The sequence below is a fragment of the Macrotis lagotis genome, chromosome 3 (genome assembly GCF_037893015.1).
Source record: "Macrotis lagotis isolate mMagLag1 chromosome 3, bilby.v1.9.chrom.fasta, whole genome shotgun sequence".
NCBI classification, from domain to species: Eukaryota; Metazoa; Chordata; class Mammalia; order Peramelemorphia; family Peramelidae; genus Macrotis; species Macrotis lagotis.
Window position 1 is genome coordinate 271,610,656 of NC_133660.1, and position 27,924 is coordinate 271,638,579.

The 27,924-nt window shown below is 39.7% G+C and overlaps 1 protein-coding gene across 5 annotated transcripts in view; it reads right to left on the reverse strand.

The window, feature by feature from the left end:
* CKAP5 (cytoskeleton associated protein 5) overlaps positions 1–27,924 on the reverse strand; it is an 86,360-nt gene that overhangs the window by 32,057 nt on the left and 26,379 nt on the right. For all 5 annotated transcript variants that reach the window (XM_074230566.1, XM_074230569.1, XM_074230565.1 and 2 more), the window contains 19 exons: positions 23,550–23,721; positions 22,816–22,948; positions 21,808–21,908; positions 21,106–21,219; positions 18,359–18,463; positions 15,491–15,580; positions 15,225–15,389; positions 14,627–14,755; positions 13,107–13,289; positions 11,007–11,120; positions 10,621–10,731; positions 8,802–8,894; positions 7,254–7,439; positions 6,537–6,631; positions 5,987–6,044; positions 5,772–5,897; positions 3,080–3,219; positions 1,009–1,183; positions 495–608 (listed from right to left, as the gene is read on the reverse strand). In XM_074230566.1, coding sequence (XP_074086667.1) covers positions 495–608; positions 1,009–1,183; positions 3,080–3,219; positions 5,772–5,897; positions 5,987–6,044; positions 6,537–6,631; positions 7,254–7,439; positions 8,802–8,894; positions 10,621–10,731; positions 11,007–11,120; positions 13,107–13,289; positions 14,627–14,755; positions 15,225–15,389; positions 15,491–15,580; positions 18,359–18,463; positions 21,106–21,219; positions 21,808–21,908; positions 22,816–22,948; positions 23,550–23,721 — 2,404 coding nt within the window. The remainder of the gene's footprint in view (positions 1–494; positions 609–1,008; positions 1,184–3,079; positions 3,220–5,771; positions 5,898–5,986; positions 6,045–6,536; positions 6,632–7,253; positions 7,440–8,801; positions 8,895–10,620; positions 10,732–11,006; positions 11,121–13,106; positions 13,290–14,626; positions 14,756–15,224; positions 15,390–15,490; positions 15,581–18,358; positions 18,464–21,105; positions 21,220–21,807; positions 21,909–22,815; positions 22,949–23,549; positions 23,722–27,924) is intronic.

Genomic DNA, 27,924 nt, shown 5'->3' on the forward strand with positions numbered 1-27,924 from the left:
ACGTACAAACAAGGAAGAGGAACGCTAATTGGTAATTACAAGATAAAGGGTATGAATTTCTCTAGGGAGCTGAGGTGATGCAGAAGAGGTCCTCAGAACTGAGCAGATGAAACAGAACTGAAGAGCCAAGATGGAAGTGTGATTCTAACTTTAAAAAAAATCACTTTTGAGTTCAAGTACGCATACTCCAACAAGGCACCCATCTCCTGAAGAATTAACAAACTCGACCCATGTGATGAAGTAGAGCCTTCATTAAATGGCAAGTAAGAATCAGAATAAAAACTAAAAACACACTCTAAGGGTAAAGAATAACCTTTCATTTTTGCACTGACATAATTTTCACAGTGTAATTTTGTCAAGTAATAAAATGTTGTATTCCTGGGAAGCTTAAAAGTAGTGTCTTAGAGGCTAGAGAACGCTGGGGTTATAAATGCAGGCAGCATATGTGAAATGAATTATGCTACCCACAAGCCTGTTGAGTAGCATGAGTTTACCTTGCTGTCTCCAAGAACTGTGATGATGGGGATGCCCAAGTTCTTCACATGCTGCTTGATATTTGGGCCCATGGCTACTGCCAACTGTTGCAGAATGTTCAATGTTTGCTGCACCTACACAGGCATATCACACATGTTTACATTCAAATCTGGGTGAATCACATTCAAAGTCCTTCAACAACTAAGGCAGGAAAATATACTTCTATACTGTTATTGAAAGGGATGATTTCCATCCTTGGGCAGTGCTACTCATCTCTTTGTCAATTAATATTTTTCTTTTAGGTTTTTTGCAAGGCAAACGGGGTTAAGTGGCTTGCCCAAGGCCACACAGCTAGTAAGTGTCTGAGACTGGATTTGAACCCAGGTACTCCTGACTCCAGGGCTGGTGCTTTATCCACTGTGACACCTAGCCGCCCCCAATTAATATTTTTTTAAGCTGACTTAAAAAGAATGAGAAGGGATGAGTTGGTAGCAATGGAAATACAACTCAGAAATAGAAGAATGCATGACATACCAAGATTTTATTTGAATCATTGAGTCGACCCTTCAGGGCAGCTGGAAGTTCACCAATATTAGGATGAATGAACTTTGCTTCATTAATGATACTAGTCACTTCATCCAAGCCTTCCTTCCGAATTTTCCAATTCTTGTCCCCAATCTTAGATACCAGCTCCAAAGTGATTTTATCACTGGGAAAGAGAATCAAAAATTCACCAATTAAATTCAAATTTTTAGTAAGATGACTAGAGACATATCACGATCAGAGTTTAGAAAGTAGTTTCTTGCTAAGTAGCACTTTTCCTTTACTTTGGGAACATTAGTTAATCTAAGATATGATGCAAAAAAATTGTGTACCTAGGGTTTCCAGAAATCTCAGCCCCCCCCTCCCCTCTACCCAGTCATAGATCACTAGATGCCTTTAGGCTCCCTCAGCTTCTGCTGGGGTCTGGCCTAGGGTCACACCTTTCTGAAACCAGACACAGGATCTCTTGGTGCAGTTCACCCCAGGGCACAGGGGCTGCTAAGGCTTGTCACCCATTCTTCCTCTGCAGCACATCTCTACTTGGAACTCTCACAGTTAAAGTACAGCTTCCTTACAATCTTCTGGTATATCTTGAATTTCTTGTCTTCTGTTTTCTACTCCTAGACCCTACCAGAGGGTTCCTTCCTCTGCATTCTGGATGGCCCTGAGCTTCTCTCTTCCTTGGCATGCTGGACCCCAAGCAGCTCTAGGGTTTGTCAGGTGAGGCTAAAGAGCAGGCTGCCCAGGAGTCTCCTGCCTCTTCCATCTGGAAAAATCTGCTAGGGTCTCCAAAATGGCAAAGCAGTTGTTCCTTTCACTGTCCTTAAAAAAGTAGCCTAGCAGGGCGGCTAGGTGGTGCAGTGGATAGAGCACCAGTACCTGAGTTCAAATCTGGCCTCACTTAATAATTACCTAGCTGTGTGGTCTTGGGCAAGCCACTTGACCACACTGCCTTGCCAAAAAAAAAAAAGAAGCAGCCTAGGATGCCTTTGTCCTCCTTGCCTTCCACCTTCAGAAGACTTTAAGTGGCCTAGTCCTCCATCAGATGCTGCCCTGCAGTGCCCCTGGGCCTCCTGGAGCTGATGGGCATGCCAGACTCCCATTGTGATGGACAGGATGACCCAGAGAGCAGGTGTTAGATAAATAAGTGCACAAACCTGACAGCTGAGAAGTTCCCATCTGTTTAGTTAAGAAGCTTATAGTTGGGCCACTCAGGGCAAATTCAAGCAATCAGATGCAAATATTCACCATGTCACCACAGCTATCAAGTTGGAGGTAGAAATAGAAACTTTGGTTCCAGCAGCATTTTGCTAGTTTACCTTTGCACATTATCCTCTGTTTCAAGCCATAGCTTCTTCGACTTTTCTACTCTACACTCCCTTTTTGAAGGCAGTGTGTGGAATCTGCCAATGGCAAATTTGGAATTTCCTAGTCTATATCCCCTGGAACCCTTAGTACAATGGTGGGACCCTTAACTTATCTATAATCCAGATTTCTCTCTCATACCCTACTAAATGAACCTTCATCTCCAAATTTCTGTCTCAGGTCAAAGTCTTTCCCTCTTTCCTTGTGCCTTTGTTTCAGCCACAGTGCCCTTTTAGGAATGCCCTTCCTTCTAGTCTTCCTGCCCAGCCCTCTGAGACCCAGATTAGTCCTGTCTGTCATCACACTCTAGTCCATGGTCAGAGCCTTTTCTTCTGAATTTCTGCAACAGTTGTTTGAACCTCTTATCTGTCTGTCATGTCCTTTCAGTGAGAGATGCAATTCTTGAAATGATATAGTTTATGTACAGCTCTGCCCACCACATCTGGTAAATCCCTGAGCACACTGTATCACTGTGTATTTATTTGCTGAATGAATGAACAAACCTTAACAGAAAAAAAAAAATTAAAGCAATCAGAGCCCTAATTTATGGCTGTTCCTCTGGGGAAAAGGAGGGCGGCCACTTAGTCATCCCTTTTTAGGAGTTGGGAGGAAGGCAACAGAGGAATCTGTCTGGTGGCTTGTCTGCCCAACAGCATTTCTGCTCAAATAAATCTTTATTTCTTACTTTAAAACGCACCTGATTTCTACCCTTGGCAAGAGATCTACCACATCACTGCCACCTTCATCTGGCTCATCCCCATCTTCTCCTTCATCTGCACCAGCCCCAAGGTTTTTAGAAGTTCCTCTTGTTGGGGCAGGAGGGGTTTGTCCCTGCATCTGCAAAACAAATGCATAAATAATAATACTTGGAATTTACATAGCACCTATTTATAAGCAAGAAACTGTGCTAACAGTTATACAGATATTATCTCATTAGATCCTCATACCTGTCCTGGAAAGTAGATGCACAATTTTTATCCTCATTTTACAGATTTTACTGAGACAAAGAGATAAGTAACTTGCCCAGGGTCACAAAACTGCTGAGTATTGGAGGTCAGATCTGAATTCCAGTCTTCCTGACTCCAGGTCATGCTTTTTCCACAGTGCTTACCTGCCAACCTCTTCTCCATGGGTATCCCCTAAAGGATCACTTCTCTTCTCCCTCTATACCATCTGTGATCTCATCTACTCCTAGGGATTCAGTTCTCATCTCAGGTCAATTTATCCATCCTTGATCTTTTTCTTGACCTCTACTCTTACTTTTCCAAGAGTCTAGTGGACGTCTCAAACTGGATGTTTGAATGACATCTTGAATTCTAACACGTCCAAAATGGAATGTGTCATCTTTTCCCTACAACCCTCCTCACTTCTTAACTTCCCATTATTGTTAAGGATACCACCATCTCCCCATGCTTGGAGCCTACATCCTCAACTCACCCCCTCAATCAGAGTATCCAATCAGTTGCCAAGTCCAGCATTTTTAATTTCATAAAATCTTTTGTAGGTGGAATGTCTCTTGCTGTTCTTTTACATCGCCTCCATCTTGGAACAGGCATCATTGCCTGGGCTACTCTTAACAGCTCAATGGTTGGTGTCCCTCAATTAAGTCTCTTCACAATCCAGTCCAGTCCATCCTACACTCAGTTGCAAAATTAATCTTCCTAAAGTCCAGGTCGGAGTCATGACGCCCTTGCCTCCTTCATTTAATCAATTCCAGTGGGTTGATGACCCCAGGATCACTGTCTTTGAAGGCCTTTTCACACCTTACTTTTTTCTTACAGAAACTGCAATCCAAAGATACTACAAGATACTCTACCTCCAATACCAGGTCCTTCCACTACTTGTGGCCCATGTCTAGAATTCTCTCCTTCTTCTCTGTCACTGGATTTCCTTGGCTTCCTTCAAAAATCCCCATTAAAGCCCCACTTTCTGCAGTCAGCCTTTTCCCAGTGCTTCTTAGTCTTAGTGTGGTTCTTTTTCAGTCATCTCCAGTTTATCCCATTTATATCTCATTTTTACACTGTTATTGCTAGGTTGCTTGTGTCATTACACCATGAGGTCTAGTATACACCATGTGCATGAGGTGGGAAATCAGGACACACCTCTTCTCACAAGTAATTCATTCCTATGTAAATTTTTGTTGTTCTTGTCATTGTCATGGTAGGTTTTATTTGATTTTTTTAGACTTTTGCAAGGCAACAGGGGTTAAGTGACATTCCCAAGGCCACACAGCTAGGTAACTATTGTCTCAGGGCAGATTTGAACTCAGGTACTCCTGACTCCAAGGCCGGCCCACCTAGCCGCTCCTCATTTTAGGTTTTTAAAAAAAATCTCCAATTTATTTTATTTATTTTTCCAACTATATGCAACAGTAACTTTCAACAATCATTTTTTGTAAGGTTTTGAGTTGACTCCTATGTAAATTAAAGGAGGAGGAAGAAATGATAGTTTCAGCTCCCAAATTCTGATTCTATTATTCTATAAGATAGCTCTTAATGCTGTGGATAGAGCACTAGACTTGAAATCAAAAAGACCTGAGTTCAAAGTAAGCTTGGCAACTTATGAGCTGTGTGACCTTGCACAATTTCCTCAACTGTAAAATGAGAATACTAACAGCTACTTCCCAGGTTTACTGTGAGGATCAAATGAGAGAATATTGTAAAAGAGCTTAGCAAAGTGCCTGTCTCATTATTAGAATCATATAAAAAGACTAGCTGCTATTATCATTATGATGGTTTTGACTGTTGGGAGTTTAAGAGATGGCAACTGCAGTTGAAAACTGAGGTTGAAAGCCAAATGGCACAACATTAAGAGAAGTCCCCACTGGAGATCGTCTTCTCAGGGAAGGAATAGGAAGACACGGATCACAGGATGAAGATGAGGGAAGTGTGTGTGTGTGTGTGTGTGTGTGTGTGTGTGTGTGTGTGTGTGTGTAGGGAGGAGGGAAGCAGTCAGGAAACAAAGAATGGGCATGATCGAGGGGCCCTTGTGCAGATAGGAAGAGTTACCTTAGTAAGGAGAAGAGACAAACTGAGATAAGACAAAGAACTTGATGGCAGAGAACTGGAGAAAGGAAGGTGTTGGTGCAGATGGATAACTTAAACAGGCACACAGACATTTTAATTTCCCTTAGAACAGGGAAAGGGGCAAACTTATTTGGGAAAGCACACTGCACACACAGGCCATCCGCAATGGTCCTTACATTGTGAAGTCTTGAGTGCATTTTCCAATGATTTCTTTAATGCCTACAATCTGATCTACAAGACTCTGGTTAATACTAAGCAACTTTAATCAAGACACATTACTACTGAAGCTAGGAACCCTAAAACTAACCATTTGAAATACTATTTCTAAGCCTAATAGTTGGAGGAAACAAACACACAGCTTACCTTTTCAAACTCTGCATCTATCTGGGAGAGGAGGGCTGTTTTCTCATCCTCAAAGAACATTCGCAAAGAAGGGCCCACATACAGATACATTACCCCAAGCAGGGTGATGGCAGAAGTCCTTACAGCCTGCAAGGTAAGGCAGAAAGGACATGTATAATGCAGAATAGATCCCAGGGGCCCGCTTACGCCATTGCCATTTTCTGTTAGGTACTCACTGGATTTGTAGCAGCAAGAGCTGTTTTCACATTGCTAATGAAAGCTTTGACATTTAACCTAAAAAAGAAAACAGTGCATATTCAAAATAACCCATGAGATTTTATAGGAACGGAATATCATCAACTATTCCACCACTACAACTATAAAAAGAGAGGAAACAGGGAACTCTCAAATGAACACATTCACAAACTTGCAACAGAGAGAGAGGGAGAGAGAGATAAAGAAAGGGGGTGGGGGGACAAAGAGTTGATTCAGGAGTTTAGACATTCCTCTGGACATTTAATGCTTGACACCCCACTAGGGGAAGGAAGACAGGACACAGTGAAGCAGTGAGATTACTGCCATGTGACCTGTTGAGCCCTGGTACTTCATACTTAAGAACAAGAGAGAGATGAGAGGAGGTGCTTTTTAAATTCAGAGAAGTCTATTTTGTTCTGGAGAGCAGGTTGGCTACATATTAATATTTATAGTCATAAACAATAACAATAAGATGGGAAAAAAACACCAAAAACTTATTAGCATCCAATTTACTTATCTTCTGAGACTTACCCAGAAAACCCAAATTCCTTTATTGCATTGGCTAGCCAGTTCAAGGTTTCTGACTGATTTTTGGGATTTTTCTGTGAGAAAGCCATTGACATGACCTAAAGAGAAAAATACAGATCTCTCTTTTCCTCTCCACTATATAAGCATCACAAGAGAAGAATACACACCAGATGATGATAAAACAAAAGGGGAGTTACACACAACAGATTCCTATTCCCCTATATCACAGAATCCCCACTTTTCTCTTCCTCTACACTGGAATCTAAGAGATCCAGCAATTTAGAGCTTGAAAGAATGCTGACAATCATTTAACTCAACCCTCTCAACTGCCCAAGGAGGTGACTGAGCTCTGGGCTGTGACCCAGGACAACAGCCAGCAAGGGAACCAATACTGAAGTCTTGCATCTCTGCATCCAAATCTGAGCCTTCAAACTCTATATCCTATTTGTCTCGTGCAAAGGGCTAGATGGGAACCCTGAGAGCAGAGAAGACACTTTCACTAGCCTGTGTCTGTGCTTGGTGACTATATAAGTGACTCCTTGAGAAATTTTCTCCAGAAGGTCACAGACTAAAGCCAGGTAAGCCCAGATGAGTAATAATCTCTTTTGAGGCCAAAAGAAAATGCAGTCTTGAGATAGGGTTTGACAGAAGGAAAGGACTTGGAGCTTCATCAGTGAAAATGATAAAAGAAATAAAGAGAAAACAACCAGAGTCCCAGACCTGCTCAGCTGTCCATGGGAGCAAACATGCTTCTGCAATTGCTGTCAGAGCCTCCTTTGCATTATTGCCACATTTCACATCACCAATTTTATCCACAAGACCATCCAGGACAACCTGAGCTGAAGTTTTGGAAAAGTTTCCCTTCTGAGCAATTAAAGCAACAATGTGAAGCTTCATCTGCATCACCTGAAGAAAGACAAACAGCAAGGAGGCAAAGCTGAGTCAAAAAAGTCTTTGGGTTGTACAATTCAACCTGGAATGGATAAGACCAAGGCCAAATCAGAAGTATAGGATTTTATCAGTGAAAAGGGCTTTAGTCTGAAACAAAGAATGTTACAAATGGTAACTCTATTTGAGAGTAAAGAGAAAAAAAGAAAAATGCCAAAGCACCTCAAAATATCAACCTATACCACCCACAAAGTTTGTAAAAGGACTAGGGGTAGAGGGGATGAGGGAGAGAAGAATGGAGTGGGGGAGAAGCAAATTATACAACATATACATAATTGAAGGGAATAAAGAGAGTATTAGTATTAGATAGTAACCACTTGGAATCAGAAATGGTCTCATGTAGGAGGAAGATCTTGGGAGGAAAGAGAAGACAAGAAACCAAAGACAATTTGTTACACTGACCAAGGGATAGATTAGATGGTGGTATTTCCATCATCAGAAAATCTTTCCTCACATTAGTTACATTTTAAAAGCCTATTTATGCAACTTGAGATTCAGATCATTAGAGCCCCATTTAAGTTAATAAGCATAAAAATGTAGCTCACTCTGGGAGGGCTAAAAATCTCTCAGTTCCTGGCAAAGGAGTACCCATTTGACTCTCTCTATCTTCCTAACACTAAATTAATGCAAATGGAGCTAAAGGAATTGAAGTTAGGATGTCAGGGTAAAGAAGGTCACTTTTTCAAAAGAAAGACCCAGGAGCAGACTTAGGGAGGGGACTACAGGGGTGGAGGAGGCCTGGAGGCCTGTGAGAGGGGCAGCAGATGGAGAAAAGTCAAAAAAGAAGGTGGGGGGGGTATGGAGGAGAGGGCCCTAGATGATAAGGCTCCCAAAGTCCTAGAGAAGAGTTAACATTAGCACTGCTAGGAATGTAGTTTTGCTTCATTACGAGCTAAATGTTTTTATTATAGCATCTGGCTTATCAATCGCAATACTTTCTATGGGAAAATGTATTTCATATTCCCTAACAAGTGACTTTATCCTAATTTTTCCCACTGGCTTGCTTTAAGAAACTACAAACATGCTTATTTTCTGGTTTTTCACAGAATCCATTATAAATTAAAATTACAGCCCTTTTTTCCAAGTTCGTATTTTCTAAAAGGAAATTTTATATATATACCCAAGGTCAGCAGATCACACTTCACCAACATCTTCTTGAGTGTGGGAACCAACACAATCCCTTCCCTTCTCCCCAAATGAATGACTGATAGCAGAGCACAGCAAGGGAAGAGGTGGAAGGAGTAAGCCTCTGGCCTGTACTCTGTAGCAAGAGGCAAGGAGATCTGTGTCAATGAAAACATTAAAGAGAATTCACAATACCTGAAAGTTGGTTTCTTTCCATCCTGGCTTCTTAGCCAACATCCTCACCAATGCTTGACAGGGCATTTCAGTTCGGTCCATTAGCTCAACAGCCTTAAAAGTGAAAAACAAACCCCAAAGGAGTCAGAAGATGGCATAGACTGTGCCATGCAGCCTTGTGATGCTCGATACAAAGCTTAGGAAGTAAGGAGGGAAGACATAACATTTTGCAGATGAACAACCTGAGGCCCAGAGAATGAGTTATTATTTTTCAAAGACTTCTAAAAAACAGCTTTCTATCTCATTCCAAATATTTGGTAGTGACTTTATTTAGTGAATAATAAAATTGGCTAAACTATATATCCCCCTTCCCTAAAATGAGGAAACTTTCCATTATTTTAGAATCTTTCAAAACTTTCTGCTTTCAATATATCAGGATGAAACAGAAATGGGAAACAGGAAAGGGGAGGAAAAAATTTGTTTAAATGGTTCTCCAAGAATTAAAAATTAACAATCCTAGGAAAGACTGCTCAAATTGGTAATTATAAGTGAAATATAAATCAAAACAACTCTTGAGCTCTGCCTTATACCAGCAAATTTGCCAACATGAGTTTAAGTTGATGTTCGAAGTTAGGCATCCTCATTTCCTCATTGCTGGAGGGGGGGGGGCCCTGTGAATTGTCCTCATCATTTCAAAAAGCAATTGACCATTTCAAGCTGATAAAAAGTGGCAGAAATGTCCATAGCCTAGCCTATGCCCCAAAGATCACCCTTGCTAACATACAAACTACAGAGATCAAAAAATGAAAGAAAAGGTTCTACATATGCCACAAGTTTCAAAGCAATGCTTTTTGTGGTACAAAGAATTGATAATAAAGAAGATGCCATGAACCAGGGAATGGCTATATAAACAATAGTACATGAATGTAGTAGAGTATCACTGTACCATGAGAAATGAATATGAATTCAGCAAAGCGGGGCAAAATTTCTATCAACTAATGTAAAATGAAACAAGCAGAAGCCCCAAAATAAAACAAGATACACAATAATTATGACAATGTAAATGGAAAGAAACAACGAACACAACAAAACTCCTAAGCCCCAGTGTCCTGCTCTGTAATTAAAATGACCAAGCTGGACCCCAAGATTCTCTTTCTCTTATTTACTACAGATGTGGAGGGCTAGGGTGGCATAATCCTGCACTCATGGTTATAGATAGTCAATATAACAAGTTTTGAACTGCTTTTTTTTCCTTTTTGAAAAAAGAAATCTGTTGGGAGGGATGACTGGGTGGCAACAAGATAGATTAGGAAATGGATAAGTTGTACAAACAAATGGGATAAAAATGGTATTAAGACAATTTGTTCCCTTCAATTGAATAACTGAGCAAGCTTGGATGAAAGAAAGCCTTTGGGGTCAAAAGGACAGGAGGTTATGAAAAGTGCAGAGCTATAATTGATAAAAACGAGCAAAGACAGAACATTTTAATGAAAAGTCCCTACCGAGGTAGATAGGTGGCACAGTGGATAGAGCACTGGCCCTGGAGTTAGGAGGACCTGAGTTCAAATTAGGCCTCAGACACTTAATAATACCTAGCTGTGTGGCCTTGGGCAAGCCACTTAACCCCCATTGCCTTGAAAAAAAAAAGTCATTACCCCTCAAGACTAGGAGGTGCAAGGACCCGACAGCTCTGCCATGCCACAAATACAAGGCAGCAGACCCAAGACCACAACTAGTTGTAAAACAAAGCCCACCATAGCCTAAGGACCCCAGGCTGTCAGAGCCACCTCTTCCTCTCTCAGCGAGGTAATTTCTTTCACAGTTCCTTCTTGCTCCTTACCTTCTGGAACTCCTCCATGCAGGCCAGTCGTTCCTTCCAGTTACCACTATCAAGCAGCTGGAGGCAGGTAGGTGGAAGGACAACTGAAGCTTTCTCCTCACATATTTCTACCTGAAAGACACCAAACCCAATAGTATTAGAAGTTACCCAAGGCCACCAAAAGAGGGAGCCAGAGCAGCTGAATTAGCGTTCCATGAGTAGTCCCATGGACTCCTGTGAGTCCAGATGCTGTTGACAGCAATCACTGACCCCATTCCCAATAAGCCAAAGGATGCAGGATTCGTGAACTAAGAAAGACCCAGTACCACTCTGAAGTCTTCAATTTCTCAGCCTTTCTCTGTTTGAGGGTCCTGGGGGTGGGGGGTGGGGTGTGGCGCAATGCCTACCGAAAGCTCAGGTTCCACTATCTCTTTGACATCAGAGCCTTTCTTGTTCTTAGATCCGGCACCTCCAGCAGCTCCAGATGCAGCCGGTTTTCCCTTCTTAGGTGGTCCACTAGCCTTTAAAAAAAAAAAAAAGGAAAAGCAATTAACCACAGGATATAAAACCATCATCACAGTCAAATTTTAGACTCACAGTTCAGTAAATCTCTCACTGGTCACATCCTCCTACTGGGAGGACTTTGGAAAAAAAGGACCCTGAGAGACTGAGGGCAGGAAAGAAAGAATGAGTCGATTTTAGGTTTTGGATGGATAGAGAGTGAGAGGCCTTAAATACTAAAGCTGACACTGTGTTAGGTGATCAAAGTCCACTCAGAAATTTTTGAGGAAGGAGGGATATGACTACAGCAGTCCATTAGGAAGATGACTTGGAGAAGGGATACTTATGGGAAGACCAGTAAGAAAGGGACTACAATAGCTTCAACAAGAAGAAAAAGCCAGGATTAATTTCTCATTGGAATGATGTGGTAAAGGAAAAGGGAAGAATCAAAAAGGACAATGAAGATTAGGCCTAAGAGGCTGACACATTGAACTTCCTACAAGTGGAACTAATTTTGGAAAGACCATTTCAAGATCAACTTTAATGTCAAAATCCTTTGATTTCCACTCTGGCAAGGAGCTTGCTGAAGCCAGAATCAATACTTAGCTCTGTTAAGATGCTAGATGCTGCTCATACTTCAGCGGGGTTGGTTCCACAAGTCACCTAATCTTGGCACAACCCAAGAAATTCTCTTAAGACAATATGTCCAACTGTCTCTGCAGGTTTCCACCCCTCCATCCTCTCTGTTCCTATGAAATCAACTTCCTCACAACTTTCTACCCAACCCAACCTGAATCCCATTCCTCCCATCTTAGTATTTTCTTGAGAATTTATCTCTGCTCTGGTTCTGCTTTCCTGTTTCCAATCTGAACATTATAGTTTGTCATTCAATGTCTCCACTGTCCTCTTCTTTTTAATCTCTAAGACTCTTGTCTTTAACCTAACACTATGTGACTTTTCCTGCTCTATTTCAAAGGCTGCTGAATAGCTTGGAAGCAGCCTAACAATTATGCCAAATGGATATTTATGGTATCCCAATTACGCTTGAATCCAAAGTCATCCTTTTATTCCTAATTCACTCACTCTTCAGAAAAGTTATTCTAAACTGTCTCTTCTTCCCTCAATTCTCCCAAACATGACTTTCCTTTTTGTTCAACCTTTTGTCACATGGTTTCCAATACCCACTTCACTCAGCAGAAACCACTCCCTTTTTGGACAGTTCCAATTATTAGCAGTTTTCCCAACATTAACCCCAATTTTGTCTTTGTGTAACTTCCCACTAAAGATTCTAGTTCCTTCCCTGGGCAACTAATAGAATGAATCTAACTCCAATTCTCCCCAATCTAGAACAAATCCTCTTAGCTCTCTTATACCCCCTGTCCCTGTCTTCTCTTTTCTAGATTAATTTTCCCTGGTTTCTTTCAGCTGATCCCAAGGACTTTCACACTCTTGGTTATCCTCCTCAGAACCCTCTCCAGCCTATTAATATTCTTCTCCAATTGTAATCCCAGGACTGAACACAATACTCTAGATGTGGTCTGGTTTTGTATCATAAGACAGTGAGTACACAAATGACAATAGTCTGAAGCAGTAACACATCAGGAGGTACTGACAGACATCTTTCTTATCTATAGTTGATTTTTGTCCTTGGTAACAAATCAGCAGTTATGTTTGTTGAAGGTGGGCATCTTCTTTTTTTAGAGACTATGAATTTAGAATGCAGGAACATGAACTGAAATACAAGGGATAGGACCTAGATCTGGGATACCATTTGTCTAAGACCCTCTAAGATAAGGAAATTGACTGAAATTTCCTGCAACCTCTGGTCACCTGCCCAGGGTCACTGGTCAGAGGTCTTCCTGACTTTGAGGAGGGTATACTATCCCAGAATACCCTGCCACCCAAAGGGTCTCCCAACAGAAGAGCAGCAGTGAGTTGTTTCAGTACTCCAAACCTTGATGATAAAAGGTTCACGTCTAAATATATTCTCTTACCTGCTTACTTACCTTAGCAGTAGGTGCCTTTTTCACAGGCCCAGATTTGGGTACTGCAGCATCTTTCACATCCTTATCTCCTGCAGCTCCTGAAGCCACAGTCTTCCCAGGAAGTGCTTTGGCCTCTCTTTTATCAGCTGTAGCTCCTGTTTTTTTGCCATATACCAGTTCCACCTTCTCTGAGCATTCTTTGATCTGGTCAGCAATATTACACCAAAGTCACTGAACTCAATTTAGATAAGCCTTAGTTCTTTATGATTTGATAAGCAGCTCTGAACACTGATTATTTAAGAATTCCAAGAAAAGATGTTCTCTTTCAAACTGAAACCACATTAAGTGGTAGCAGATGCACATCAACAAGTTTGTGTACTGAACTCGTATATAAAGCTCATCCCAATGCTCTTGCAACCTCTGGCATTAAGGAAGACAAATCAACTAGCTATTTCTCAGTCCACTTCTAGATGGTGTTAAAAATCAACAAATTTCAGTCACATGCCATTTAACTGTATACTGAAGATACAGGTTATACATACAACCCATATCTACCAGACAGTACTAGGATTCCTAAGACTCCTATTTAGAAGGGTGAGCCAGATTAGAAAAGTGAATGCATCCCCTCATTCCCTCTCCCTCTGGAAATACTTAGATCCCTAGAGTCAAGTCAATATGCATTTATTATAAGTCTAAGCACTAGGAATTTTAAAAAAAGAAAAAGAAGAAAGTCAAAAAAGCCCAAGGACATTATATTCTAACAATTAGGAGCTGAAAAGAGGGATGGGAAGACAATCACAAGGGAATAGTGTTAAATTTCAGAGAATAAAGGAGAACTGCTCCAGACCTTTCCTCAAACTGGAACTCCTGGGAGAAGCTATCAAATGGGAGAACCAGGCTTGCAGGGGAAGCCTGGGAAGGTCCAGCTCCAATGATGCCTGCTGCCTGAGCCTCATCCTCATCGTCCCAATTGTTAATATCCAAGTACCAACTCCACGAATGATTTTTTATTTATTTGATACCAACTAATTAATGCATGTTGTTTCCCCCCACAGAAAAATTAAGTTCCTGGAGCCAGGGCTATATTTTTTAGGGGGTCTTCCTATCTTCAGATACATGCACATAGTAGGCACATAAGGTGAAAAATACTAGCTAGTCTTTTCCCTTGACAACTACCTCATTTTCTCCTGACAATCCTGGAAGGAAGGTGCTAGTATCACCTTCATTTTACAGATAAGGTAATGAAGGCAGAGAGAAGTCAAGTGAGTTGTCCAATGTCACCCAGCTCATAAATGTCTGAGATTTTAACTCAGGTAGTCTTCCTGATTCTAGGTCAGTGCTCTATCCACTAGACCATCGAGCTGCCTTTATCCACGAATGGATTTGACTTAGATGTCCTGTGGCCAAAAGTTCAAATTCTAACCAGGTTTTCCTTGGAGCATCTTCTACCCTGCTTTCTCTTCTTCCAAATAAACATTCCAATTCAGAGAAATTAGGCAAAATATTTCTTCACTATCATCCAGCCCATGTTATTAACTTACCCTATCAAGTTTGAGCTTGTCCACGTCAGCTAGAAAAGGGTTTACTGCTTTCTCACCAACTACTTTCAAAGCAGTACCCAGTGCTTCAAAGGCAGCATCTCTAACTTCAGGGGCAGAATCATTGATGTGCTATAGATCAAAAAGGAAAGAAATAATTTTTTTTTCTAAAAAGGTATTAGTGAGCTCAATTCAGATTAATGAAGATGAGTCAACACACCCATGGGAGCAATATGTGACTTTACTTTCACTGATAAATAGCACATCTTTCATAAGAGTACAGTGAACCCCTAGTATTTTATGATGGCTTCTGATTCCATCATCTACTACTCTCAAAATAAACTTAAAAATTTCAACAATTTTGATGACTGTTCTGGTCCAGTCCAAGCCAAACAGTCAGGAGATAGATTAGGAGAAAACTTAAGTCATTAGAGGGTCCACTGGTCACCATCACCCCATTTCTTTTCCTATAGAAAAATTACAATAAAGAGATACTTCAAAACAAATGGTTACTTCAGCCCCCAAATCTGTTGAGGGACAACATTACATGGTGAAATCTAGAAATGTCACAAACTCCTAAAGTTCTAGTTTCAGTCCATACCTTCAGGAGAGCAGCACAAAAGGGCTTAAGCAGACTCTTAGGCAATGTGGAAGCAGTACAGTGACGGAAACTTCTTGCAATAAAAAGGGATGTTTGCTGTTTGATAGTTGGGTTTTTGTTGTCCATCACAGCTAAAATATCCTCACTGATGTTCTGTAGAGTGGTCTTCAAAAGAAGATAGAGGAAAACAAGTTAGGATCAGAAAATAGAGGACACTGATCAATTTTGAGTTAGAACAACCACAGTATTGGATGTGACCAACTCACAGTTAGGAAGATTGCATCAATGGCTTCCTGGAGTGCCTGAACTACCTGAGGTTTCTTCTCTTTAAACTTTTCCAGGATGGTTGGCACTACCTGTGAAAAGGGGCAACTCAAGTTGAATGAGACCGTATCACCATTCCTCAAGGAAATAGAATTATGATGTACAAGCCAATTTATAGGGATCCATCCTGCCCCACTAGAGGTGAGAGAAAAAATCTGACTGAGAAAGGGCTAAAAAACCCCAAACATATACAAGAAAATCATCTTAGCCAGATCAGCTTATTCAAATTCAACAATATTAAAATCTGTCAAAAGTCAAATATTTCATTATTCACTTTCCTATGTTCCTAGTACCCAGGAAACCAGATGGAACACTTCTTCAGAGGCCAAAAGTCCCATTCAAAACTGGTACATAAAGGAAATTCATTTTATATAAATGGTTCATGATATGAGATAGGTATTAATTGACATCAATTATAAAATATAAATCTTAGGATTTGACTTTTTTATTAAAAATTACGAATTTGAAATCTAAACCAAGAAATTTAAAGCTATTAAAATTCACCATAATATTTATTAGACCAATTTAAGAAACATTTGTATACTGATAACAGATAGGGTCACTGCATTATTTAAGTAAGACATTAAATTGTCTACATTCTTTTTTTGTTCTTATCAGAAATCCAGATCTATTTTGTTTTTATTTTGTGAAAATGTTACAGCCATTTTTGTTGGTCTGTAAAAGAACCATCATCAGGGTCAAAAATGAGTTTTTATAAATCAAAAAACCAAAAATCCCCCAAAACCAAACATTCTACACACTGGGAAGGAAAATCAACAGTAACATTCTCACTGAAGGTTGTAAATTACATCTTTCTTCATAAGCAGTGGTGTAAGTTATAATTTTTTTTAATATAGATATGTATAACCCCCCCCCCCCAACTTGGACAGCTTGGGGGAGGAAGTACTTTCTTTCTTCTCAAAGCACTTCCTTGCATACAAAGGCTGCAAAGAATTCCATGTCTTCTTCCTCAAGCTGCCGGGAGTAGGTAAGGGCATGTGCCCTCTACCTACTGGGTGTGAGTGCATGTCATTGAACAGACCTGCCACAAGTTTTAAATGAAATAGGGAGCACCTCACTAATGTCAAGAATGTTTCATCAAATGTTGGAGCATCCAAGGGAGGTCTTGTTACCCTCAGAGGCCAAGGGGACCTCTGTACATTGGGCCCTTCTTAGAATAGGTTCCCCCCACCCCACTCTTTTATGTTTTGTGGTGTAAAGAGTTCCTTAGAATCATTTTGCACAGGGTCCTTGATGCAGTTTCTAGAACTGCCAAAGGATACTAATTTAACCCTTGAATGACCAGTGTGCACAGGAGCTGCCCTATGGGATCTCATGGAAGAAGGTGCTGGCTGCTGCTGCCACCACCACCAGTCTTGACATCAATGTACAAATGCTGTGTGGTGGTAACAGCAGCAGCTTCAGTGTAGACAGCATGAATCCTCAGAGCCATAGAAAATACACATTTGATGAAATATTCTTAACATCGAGAAACATGGAAATCAATATTACTTGAGGAAGGGCATTCCAGTTTCTAAGCGATCTCATTTCCTAATTGTTTTAAAAAGCTCATCACAATTCACATTTCACATATTGCTCTCAAAGAAGTTCAGGTCTTGTAAAAGAATTAAAAAAAGAAAAACTGAACTGACAAATTTGTAGGGACCAGATTCGAGGGTTCTTTGGTGCAGTTGAGTCCAAAGTCTACATTCTTTTAAAGAAAAAAATTTTATCAAGACACATGCTAACCACACAAAAAAAGGACATGCTAATCAATTCTCTAGCATTATTAAAACATTTTCTTATATTGTGACAGTTTTGGTGGCCTTTTTCAGTTTCTAAAGAAGAATTAGTTAGAAAAGTTACCATCAGATTTCAGTCTAAAAACTAATCTAACTGCTCAGTTTAATCAGAAAATCCCAGAAAAAAATTGCTCTTAATAGAAAAAGTTACATAAAAATGTCATAATTCTCTTAAGATAATGTAAAGTTGAGAAAAATTGAATCCTATTGCTTATTTTGAACCCAAGATGTTGTCAATCTTATCTAGTCAGTTGGTATTATACAGAAAGATTCTCTGAAATTATTTTTTAATACAGTGAGTAAGCAAAGTCTAACGATTCTAAGCATGTGATGCTAAATATTATAGTCACATTTGCCAAAATAGATTCCTGATGAGAGGAATTCAATTCAATGTTTATTATAACATTAACCTAAGGCAATAAAATGATCAATTAGCTACAAATGTGAAACCATTTAAAACTAAAGTTTTTCCAGGAATAGAATGCTAAACTTCAACAATCTCACACTGGATTCTCAAAGCTCAAATGAACCCCAAGGGCAAGAAAGTGATGTAACTTCAACAGAATTTGCAGAAAATTACATATAGCTGAAAGTTATCAAATTTACTGAATTCAATTGCCTAGTTAAAACAAATTTCATATCCCAATAATTCATCTACAATTAGGCAACCTAATATGAAAGGGATAAATTAGATAAAATCTCTAACTTTTAAATAGCAAAATAAAACTGAACTATTTTGATCGAGTACCCATTTCAATATCAACAGTCAATTTCCTTGTTCAACTGACTTTTCATTAGAATGCTGTGTATACACCAACATGATAGTTGAGAATACAAGAAATGTGAAGCAGTTTAAAAATTATTCTTCTATTAAAAAGCAGTTTTTCTTTTAAAACACAGGATATGACATTTGTCAGGATTTTATTTTAAATACAGATAACAAAATAAAATGGTCAATCATTTCTCTGGCTGGTTCCATGCCCCCACATCCAATGGTGCTCTACTTACGTGGCCTGCATATTGACCAAACTTCTTCCTGAGCCCAACAGCAAGGCCAGTAAGACATTTTGCTGCCAAAGCCACCAACATGACATTAGTGTCCTTTCCAACAACCTGAAAGCACACACATACACAAAAATCCTAAACATTTGAAAAGTCACAAAAATCACTACTATATTTCCTCCTCAGAAGTTAAAGGAATTTTGGAGATCCCCTACAATTCATATAATAGTTTTTCTTTTTGCTCTTTTTCTAAAGGCCAAAAACGCACATAAAAATCTGACTTTACATTATTAACTTCCTCCCTTCTAGTGGTAGAGAGGCTAGAGACAGGTAGAGACAGCCCAGGCTTCCCTGTGGAATGGAAATGGAAACTTCCATTAAGATATATAAACTATCAAGGGCTTAGAGGAAGGCAGTAATTTTGGAAGAGCTCTTAAGAATCCCAGATGGAAAATCTTTTGATTTGAAATCCTGGGCAAAAGGAGACCTGAAGAGCTATATGGACAGTTGCTATCAGGTTCTTCCTGACAGGGAATCTAAATGTTTTTAAAGCTTCTGGGGCATTTCCTTGAAGGAAGAGGTGGATTTATGAGCCTCAAATTGCAAAGTCTTTTGGAAGTCCCCCTTCTAGTCAGTTTCTCCATAATTCTATAAGTCAATGGGGGGGGGGTAATCCTAGTGGGAAAATGAAGAATAAAGAAATAAATCACACAAATATTGAATTTTTTTTTGAAGAAAAAGGAACAATGACAAAAAATCTGAAGTTTAGAAAAAGGAAAAACTGAATTTAAAAAGTCAATTCATATCCTGTCTGATTATTATTTTTTAAAGAATTCCATTTAACAAGCATTAACAAACACAAATATTGCCCTAAAAGAAGTACAAAAGAGAGGACTGCATATAAAACCACAACTTTCTACTACATAAGTCTGATTCAGTGGGGGAAAGATCCATTTTAAAATTGTAGTTCCAGGACTGCCTCACTTGTCCGGATCTCTCTCTCTCTCTCTCTCTTCTCTCTCTCTCTCTCTTTTTTAAGGTTTTTGAAAGGCAATGGGGTTAAGTGGCTTGCCCAAGGCCACACAGCTAGCTAATTATTAAGTGTCTGAGACCGGATTTGAACCCAAGTACTCCTGACTCCAGGGCCAGTGCTTTATCCACTGCGCCACCTAGCTGCCCCTTCTGGATCTCTTTCTAAACTTCCTTCTGCTCTCTACAGTTTATTTTGACAAAAAGGAAAATGCCAGCAGAGTTAGACAAGTAAAAGAAGTTATGACAAGGCAAAAGGTATTTTTCAACTGAAGACAGCAAACTCAAATAAAATAAAAAAAAAAAAGGTAACATAGGGAGTATAGCAATTAAAGTAAAAACTAGAAATCTGGCTGAACAAAAAAAAATTTGAAAAGTATCCTCCAGAAATCAAAAGAAAATTCATATATATATTAAGAAGAGAAAAACAGTTAGCAAGTTCCTGTTCCCAATACCAAGGGTGTCCTTCAGTGAGAAAAGGAGAGGAGAGGGGGATGGAAAGAACTTTTCAATTTACTCTTCTTTTTTCCGACTTTTTACTGAGCATAAGGGGATTGAGGGAATGAAAGGGCCATAACATACAACTGTAACCAAACATGAACTCTAGTCTTAAAGAGGAGATGAAATGAACCTCTTATTTTATGTTGCTCTCAAAAGACAAAATCAAAAACATCTGAAGGGACTGACTTTCTTCCCCAGGGGTCCCAGTCAAAAGACTCAAACGAACAAACCATTAGAACTGAGGTCCCAGAAAGTAGCTAGTGCTCTCTGCTCATCTCCTGGCTCAGCAGACAGAACCCAAACTAAGCTGAGTTGACAAGGCCAGCAGAAGTCAGCCCAGAGCCCTGGCCTTCCCTCTCTGCCGGCACATGTCTTCCTGGAGCAATCTGGCCTGTAAAAGGGAAGGTCTCCCCTTTGCCCTGAATTTTCCACATTCTGCCCATGGAGAGGTGTAAGACTAAAGGCTAGATTCAGATTCACAGCCCCAAGAAGATCCCTTATTAACAAAGCTTGCTGGACTTTCCTAGTAGGAGTTTTTAGCAAGCAGATAACATAAATGTTCTTCATGATTTCCTTCCCTACACAAATACAGGCTATAAAACCCCAGGCTCTTGGTAGGTGAATAAAAATCACAAGGCCCTGTTGGGGCACATCAGGTTCAATCCATAACCCTCTGAAGCCCTCCAATGAGGGAGAACCCCCCTATATCTGGAGATCATTTCCAAATGTTGAACTCTTTTCCCTACAGGCTCCTTGAAAGCCATGAGGTATAAAAGGCTACAATCACACTTAACATAGGCCTCAGAAATTCAAAACCAGAGCTACATCCTCTTACCCATTAGACATCCAAAACAAAAGGGCGACTCCTATATTGAGCTCCATCCTGTTCAATGGAAACTTTTTAATAGGCCACTCTACAGATTTATAGAAGTGAAAAACCCTCTTTATAATAATTCCTAAAACTGCCTCATAGCCCATTACATGCTAGCAGTCTGAAAAATACATATAAAAATGACCCACTAAATCAAATAACACCCCCCCCCCCAAAAAAAACCCTTATCATCCCAAGCTAATCCAAAGGGTTGGTTACAATCAATTCTAGTAGAAAAACATTCATGGCTTATTTTCTCATCTTTGAAACAACACAGCAACTGTTTCAGTGAAGCAATGCTGGAGGTCTACTTTGAAGACATCACACTACTGCCCCAATAGCCCTAATTTACCTTTTTCAGTGCTTTTACCAAATCTGAATATTCTCCAGCTTCCAGTTTGGGGTTTTTGACCAGTACTTCTACAGCCTCCAGTGCTTCTTTTCTCTCTTGCCATTTTTTGGCTTCCTACAAGGGAAACAATAAGAGTCACATGTAGCTTATATGGTGTTTACAAGTAGAAAAACTCAGCCTCTCGGCCTACTGTACGAATAACAAATTGCTAACAAAGAGCAGGGTAAAGTGAAAAGTTAAGACTGTTAGCTGAAGCACCACAGGTTATCATACCATGATCATAATTCAAGAATCTTTTCTTCCCAAATTATTTTCCTAAGAAACTTTGGTAATTAAATGTTTTTCAGTGAGCAAGCACCATAGTACAAGTTGTCACACAGTATTGTATAGATCTGCTTATTTAAGAAAGTGATACTAAGCAAAACTCTAAGAGATATCACTAAGAATCACTGCCATAGAAATTCTTTATTACACCTGAAAAAATGATGTTCTAAGAATTACCAAAGTCTTAGCATGACTCCAAATTAGTAATCATATACCAACCCAAATTTTTATTACTCTTAGTGACCAGTTTCTCACATTATGGGTACTATCACATTTATGGGTACTTCCTAAAGAGGATTAAGCTTTAGTAAATGTTTATAACTCATTAGGTGATTATCTTGAAAGCATCTAAAAAGAGCAAGTCTATTGGTAACTTACAATTTTGTCATAAAAGTCTTTGGGAAGCTTAGAAAGGATTTCCACAGCTTCTAACAGCTCATAAGCGTCTATTTGTGGCACTTCATCACCATCATCACCTCCTGCAAAGAGGAGAAAACTTACAAAATAAAATGGACTAAGTTTCAATCCTTTCTAATATCTCATCTGGATCTTGTGGCAGAAAGGAGGAACAGACAAGAATGTAGCACCCACAAGACCTGATCTTAATCCACTGCAGCCTTAGACTGCATGCCGACTATCTTTGTTAGTCTTTATATATATTAAGGTAAAAAAATCAGCTCCACAATTCAAAACTAAAGGGCTACATTTATTAAATGCATACTGTATACAAAGCACTGTGCTAAGAGCAGGAGGAGAAACAAAATGTGGACAAGACCCCATTTCTCCCCTGAAGGGGAATAATCCAGACAGCTGCCATGTACAGTGGTGTGCGATCACCATATGGAATAATAGGGCAGGAAAGCGGGTAGTGGAAAACAAGGATCCCTAAAAATGGTGTCTGAACTGAAGTTACAGGATGGAGGGAGTGCTGAGGCAGGTCAGTCCTCCAATAAGACTTTATTGTTGCTACAATGGACCCTGGAAATACCCAAGAAGAATCAAAAGGCAGTCCCTCTTCTCAGTTATTCTGGTCAGATGGTCAAGTTTGGAGACAGGAAGACTCATCTCCCTGACTTCAAATCTGGCCTCAGACACTTAAGCAGATGTTTGACCCTGAGAAAATCACTTCACCCTGTTTGCCTCAGTTTCCTCATCTGTAAAATAAGCTTGGAGAAGGAAATGGCCAACCATGGCATCATGAAGAATCAGACCTGACTGAACTGACTCAATGCCAACAACCACAAAGACCTCAAGGAGCTCAGACTCTACAAAGGAAGATCATGGGACGGAAGGCGTGAGGAAGAAGTGGGGAAAGGGCTGCCTGGAAGCAGAGATGAGGAGGGAGCCCCTAGAAAGCTTCCCCAACCAGGAGAATACAGAGCTTACCTCCCTCAGCATCTCCTCCAGCAGACTGCTGTTGTTCCAACTTGGCTTCTAACTCTTGCTGGGAGCGTAGGAACCGAGTAGGTTTAGGAGCCCCAGTGGGCAGTTTTAACCATTCTTCTTCTAGTTCCTTCAACTACAAAACCATAAATTGTTTTAGAACTTATTCCCAAATCTGCATCATTCCTAGACAATGGAAAGTCTAATTTCAACCCAATTATTCTGTATAGACTCAAAATGAAAAAAGAAAATCTAAATTGCATCTAGTGTACTTCAAGATGCCCACAAGGAAGACCTGAACTTTGAATGTTCACTGTTTATTATGAACTACTGAGAAAGGGGGGGAAGTCTTTCTCAACTTGGTGTGGTTATAAAAAGTGAAAATCAACAATTTATAGATTGACTTTGTTATTTCAAAGCATCACAGAGGAATTTATATTAAGTCCTTCAAAAAGTAACTCCACACAATAAAAGCCTCCCATGATATACTTAAGCATCTGTCTTTCATCAACAGACATATAGGGATGTTCTGTCCCATTAGTTACCAGAGTGGGTAGTAAACTGAGCACCAGCAGAGGAAAAGAATTAAGGATGCTCTGAGGATATCACAAAGACAAACAAATTGTGAGAATGAATTTTGGAGGTACGTGTTCATGAGCTAGCTCTCTCTTCCGTATTGGAGGATCCCTATGGTACGTCAATATGGTCAATGACAAAAAGAAGTGGTAGGGCCTCACCTGGACAGAGTTTATATTTTGTAGCGGAGCTTTCAGAGCATCTCGAATCCATCTGTAAATCTCCACAGCAATTAATTTGGCCTCATCTCGAATAGCCTTCTCTCTCGACTCAAAGAGTTTTGGCAACACTTTGATAATTGGCTTAAGTAAGATAATTTTTGAACCAAATTCACTAGAAGTAAAAGTTTGAAAAACATTGAAATGGGTTTGTTATCAGTTTAAACTTTTATCCATCTACACATAATCCTGGTGCTCTCTTTTCCCTAAATACTTTGCATTTTTTATGCACATGCATAAATGTACATGGTTCTTGAATATAAATCCCTTGAAAACAGGAACTATTTCATTTTTGTTTTTATATTTAGAACTTGGCCCATAAGTGCTTAATAAATGCTTGCTGATTAATATATACAATTAAGAGATAGACTTGGAAGACAAAGGGGCAAAGGAGAAAACAGGTATTCAGAACCAGCTTTACCAACATTCAAAAGGCAAGTTTCCAAGGATACTGTTCTCTACTGCCTACTACACTCCTTCCTGCTACAACTATCACCACAATGAAGCTAATAGTCCACATAATTTATATCTCTGGTGGAAGGGCAAGATGTTTTTGTAACAATCACTATATAGTTCTGAATTATGTAAATCTTCTGTACTAACTTTGAGCCCGCAGGTCTGTAACCTACTCTTGATTTTTTTTAAACTTCATTTCAATTCAAATTTGGGAGATGGGGGGAGGACACACACACACACGCTCCAAAATATGTTCTATTTCACTTTTTAAAAAATCTTCCAAGGTCATTATAATAATTAACTTTTTTTATTTTTACGTTTTTTGCAAGGCAATGGGGTTAAGTAGTTTGCCCAAGGCCACACAGCTAGGTTAAGTGTCTGAGGCCAGATTTGAACTCAGGTACTCCCGACTCTAGGGCTGGTGCTCTATCCACTGCACCACCTAGCTGCCCCTTATAATAATTAACTTTTAACAGGTTATCTGTGGCTTTTTACAACATTTTTGTAAAGAGTTGATTTGGGAGGGCAGCTGGGTGGTAGATAGAACACCAGTCCTGAAGTCAGGAGGACCCAAGTTCAAATACGGCCTCAGACATTTAATAATTGCCTAGCTGTGTGACCTTAGGCAAGTCACTTAATATTACCTTAAATAAGTTAAAAAAAATACATAGCTGAGACTACCCAAAATGACCCATGAACTGTTTCACTTAAACAAAAAAAAGGAGTTGATTTGGGCTAGAGACATTAATACTACAGAAGATTTCTAGGTACTATGTCCAAAGGGCATTAAAATGTGCATGCCCTTTGACCTAGCAACACCACTACTAGGTCTTATACCAAAGAGATCATAAAGAAAGGGAAATGACCTGGATGCACAAAAATATTTAAAGCAATATAACTGGAAATTGAGGTAATGCCCATCAGTTTGGGAATAGCTGAATAAGTTATGATATATAAATGCTATGGAATATTTTTGTTTTGTAAGAAATAATAAGCAGATGAACTTTGGGAAAGCCTAGAAAGGCTCACATAAAACTGATGCTGAGTGAAATGAGGGGAACGTTATACATATTAGCAGCAACACTGTGAGATAAGTAACTATGATGGACTCAGCTCCTCTAAGCAGGTCAGCAATCATGGACAATCCTGAGAGATCTGTTATGGACAATGCCATTCACACCCAGAGGAAAAGTTCTAAGTCTGAATGCAGAGCATATACTCTATGTTGTTTCTTTCTCTCTCATGATCAAAAAAGATCATGTACAACCTATATATTTGCTACCATGGGGGTGGGGTGGGGAAGGAAGAGAAGGTGGTAGAAAAATGTGGAGCCTAGAAGCTTGCAAAAGGATGACTGTTGAAAACTAGCTTTTCATGTAACTGGAAAAAAAGTACATATAAAAAAAAAATCTTGAGTAGACAGATTTCAGAAAAACTTACATGAACTGATGCTGAATGTAGTCAGCAAAACCAGGAGATGACTATACACCTTAACAGCAACACTGCATGATGATCAATCAGGACACACTTAGCTCTTAGCAAAACAGTGATCAAAGACAATTCTAAAGCACTTGGGATGGAAATTCTATCCACATTCAGAGGAAGAGCTATGGAGTCAGAATGCAGACCAAAGTATATGATTTTCACTTTTTAAAATTCGTTGGATTTTTTTCTTTCTCATATTTCTTTTCTTTTTGTTCAGATTCTCCTTTTACTACATGACTAATATGGAAATACGTTTAACAGGATTCTACATGTATAACATCTATCAGATCACTCATTGTCATGGAAGGAAGGAGGGAAGGGAGGGAGGGAAACCAATGTGGAGCTTAAAATCTTACAATCTTTACATGTAATTGAAAAAAAGAGAGAAGACTCTTAGGACAGTGCCCTCAAAGTAAGAACCAGGTACTCAGTAAGAGAGAATGAAAACCTGAGAGTCACAGGACACAAGGTTAAATCTGGCCTCTGAAATTCAAACTCATCTGTAAAAGAGTGAAGAGGACAAGATGGTCTCTAAGGTTCCTAGACTGTTTTTCTCACATCCGTCCTTCACAACCTGTTCTCCCCACCCCAAAGTCAATAAGTCCTTAAAATATTGCTGCGGATGCTGTGACTTACCCAGCAATGACTATTAAAAATAATACAATTAAGATAAGGCTGACATCTACCAGCTCTGGGCTTTCTTAACTTTTCTTGTGTCATATACTAGTCTGGTGAAACCTGTAGGTCTCCTTCTCATGCTAAATGTACAAAATAAAAAATACAGGATTACAAAAGAAATCAAGTATAATTAAACATACGAGAAATGAGTGAGAGAGAAGAAGAGGCAAGTTTTTTCTTCAAAGAAGAGATACTAGATGATATAACTTGAGGGGAGAGAAAGAATGGTGAAGTGAAGAATTTTTGCTTTTGTTTTGCCTTTTTAATTTTTTTTCAAAAGATAGGCAAGACTTGGGTATACCTGTAGACAGCAGGGAGGAAGGTGGCACATGGGGAAAGACTGAAGAGAACAGAGAGAGGATGATGATGGTGGGAGAAATCTACTTAAAAAAGACGGGAAAGGACAGGATCAAGGGTACAGGTAGAAGGGTTGGCACTGGCTGGGGCTAAGGCCAACTCTCTAGTAGAAACTGGAATAAAGGAGAGAATGTGGGTTGCTGTCAAGAGGTTATGAAATGTGCAGAAGAAAAAAAGAGGAGTTTAAAGGAGAATGGCCTTTATCTTTTCAGATAAGTATGAAGCAAAGTCCTTTGTTGAGAGGGGGAAGTCAGGGACTTGAAGAAAGACGAGAAGGTCTGAAACAGCCTCTGGAGGGAGTAGGATAGCGAATCAATTCAGAAGGAATTAAAGGACTGTCTTGATGGCGAGGGCCCAGCTGAGTTGGCATGAATTCATGGTAGATATGGTTAGAATGCTTGTGCAACTCTCTCCACAGGAAAAGAAGGGATAGGAGATGGAATTAATCCGAAGTTAGGACTTGGTAGAGCATCTGCAAGAGGAAGGAGGCAAGGCCCAGAGAAAGACAGAACAGGGTAGAGTTCATCTATTACTTAGCCACTATTACTCAGCATTCTCAAAAATAGTGTGCTGTTTTGTGTTCTGTTCTGCCTTGATAGAAAAAAATGTAAAATAAAGTTTGTTTTTTTAATTAAAAAAATTAAACACACCCACACACACAAATATTCCAAGGTCTTCTGGTTAAAATCACTGAGAAAGCATAAGGCCGTATGTCTAATCATGCCATGGAACTTGTATATATATATAAAAAATGAGAGAAATAACTGTTTTGACATTCGTCAGCTAGGATATAAGGTATACAGATTCTTCTCCCCCTGGGTCACAGGGATAATGAGGACCACCTGAGTATAAGGGCTGCTGATCCTGCTCCAGAATCTGGGCAGCATGAGCTTTCCAGCCACAACATCTTCCCAAACATCTTCAGCTGCTCTTAACAAGAGCTTATTTTCCCATCCATTTCACATATCTGACCAATGTGGAGAGAGAAGCAAGACTCAAGAATTAACACAGAAAAATGGAAGGTTCAGCGTTTATGAACAAGCAACTAGAAGACACTGGTCTTGTAAAGATACGGGGACTTAGTTCAAGCAATAAGAGTAGAGACACTTTGGGATTCAGTATCAACTAAGAGGTTAAAACAGAATAAGAGTGCTGTCTACCATAACCATGGAGAAATGTGCCCTTCAAGAGCTGGACTTGCCCTAAGAGATACTCAAGAGAAGGCTGGTTCTCAGGTCTATCTGAAAGTTTTATGTCACTCTAAAGTGAAGCCCTACTTCTCAGGAACACCATGAATGATACATAGCTGTTTTACTCATCCCCCAGTCAAACCCCAGCAGCA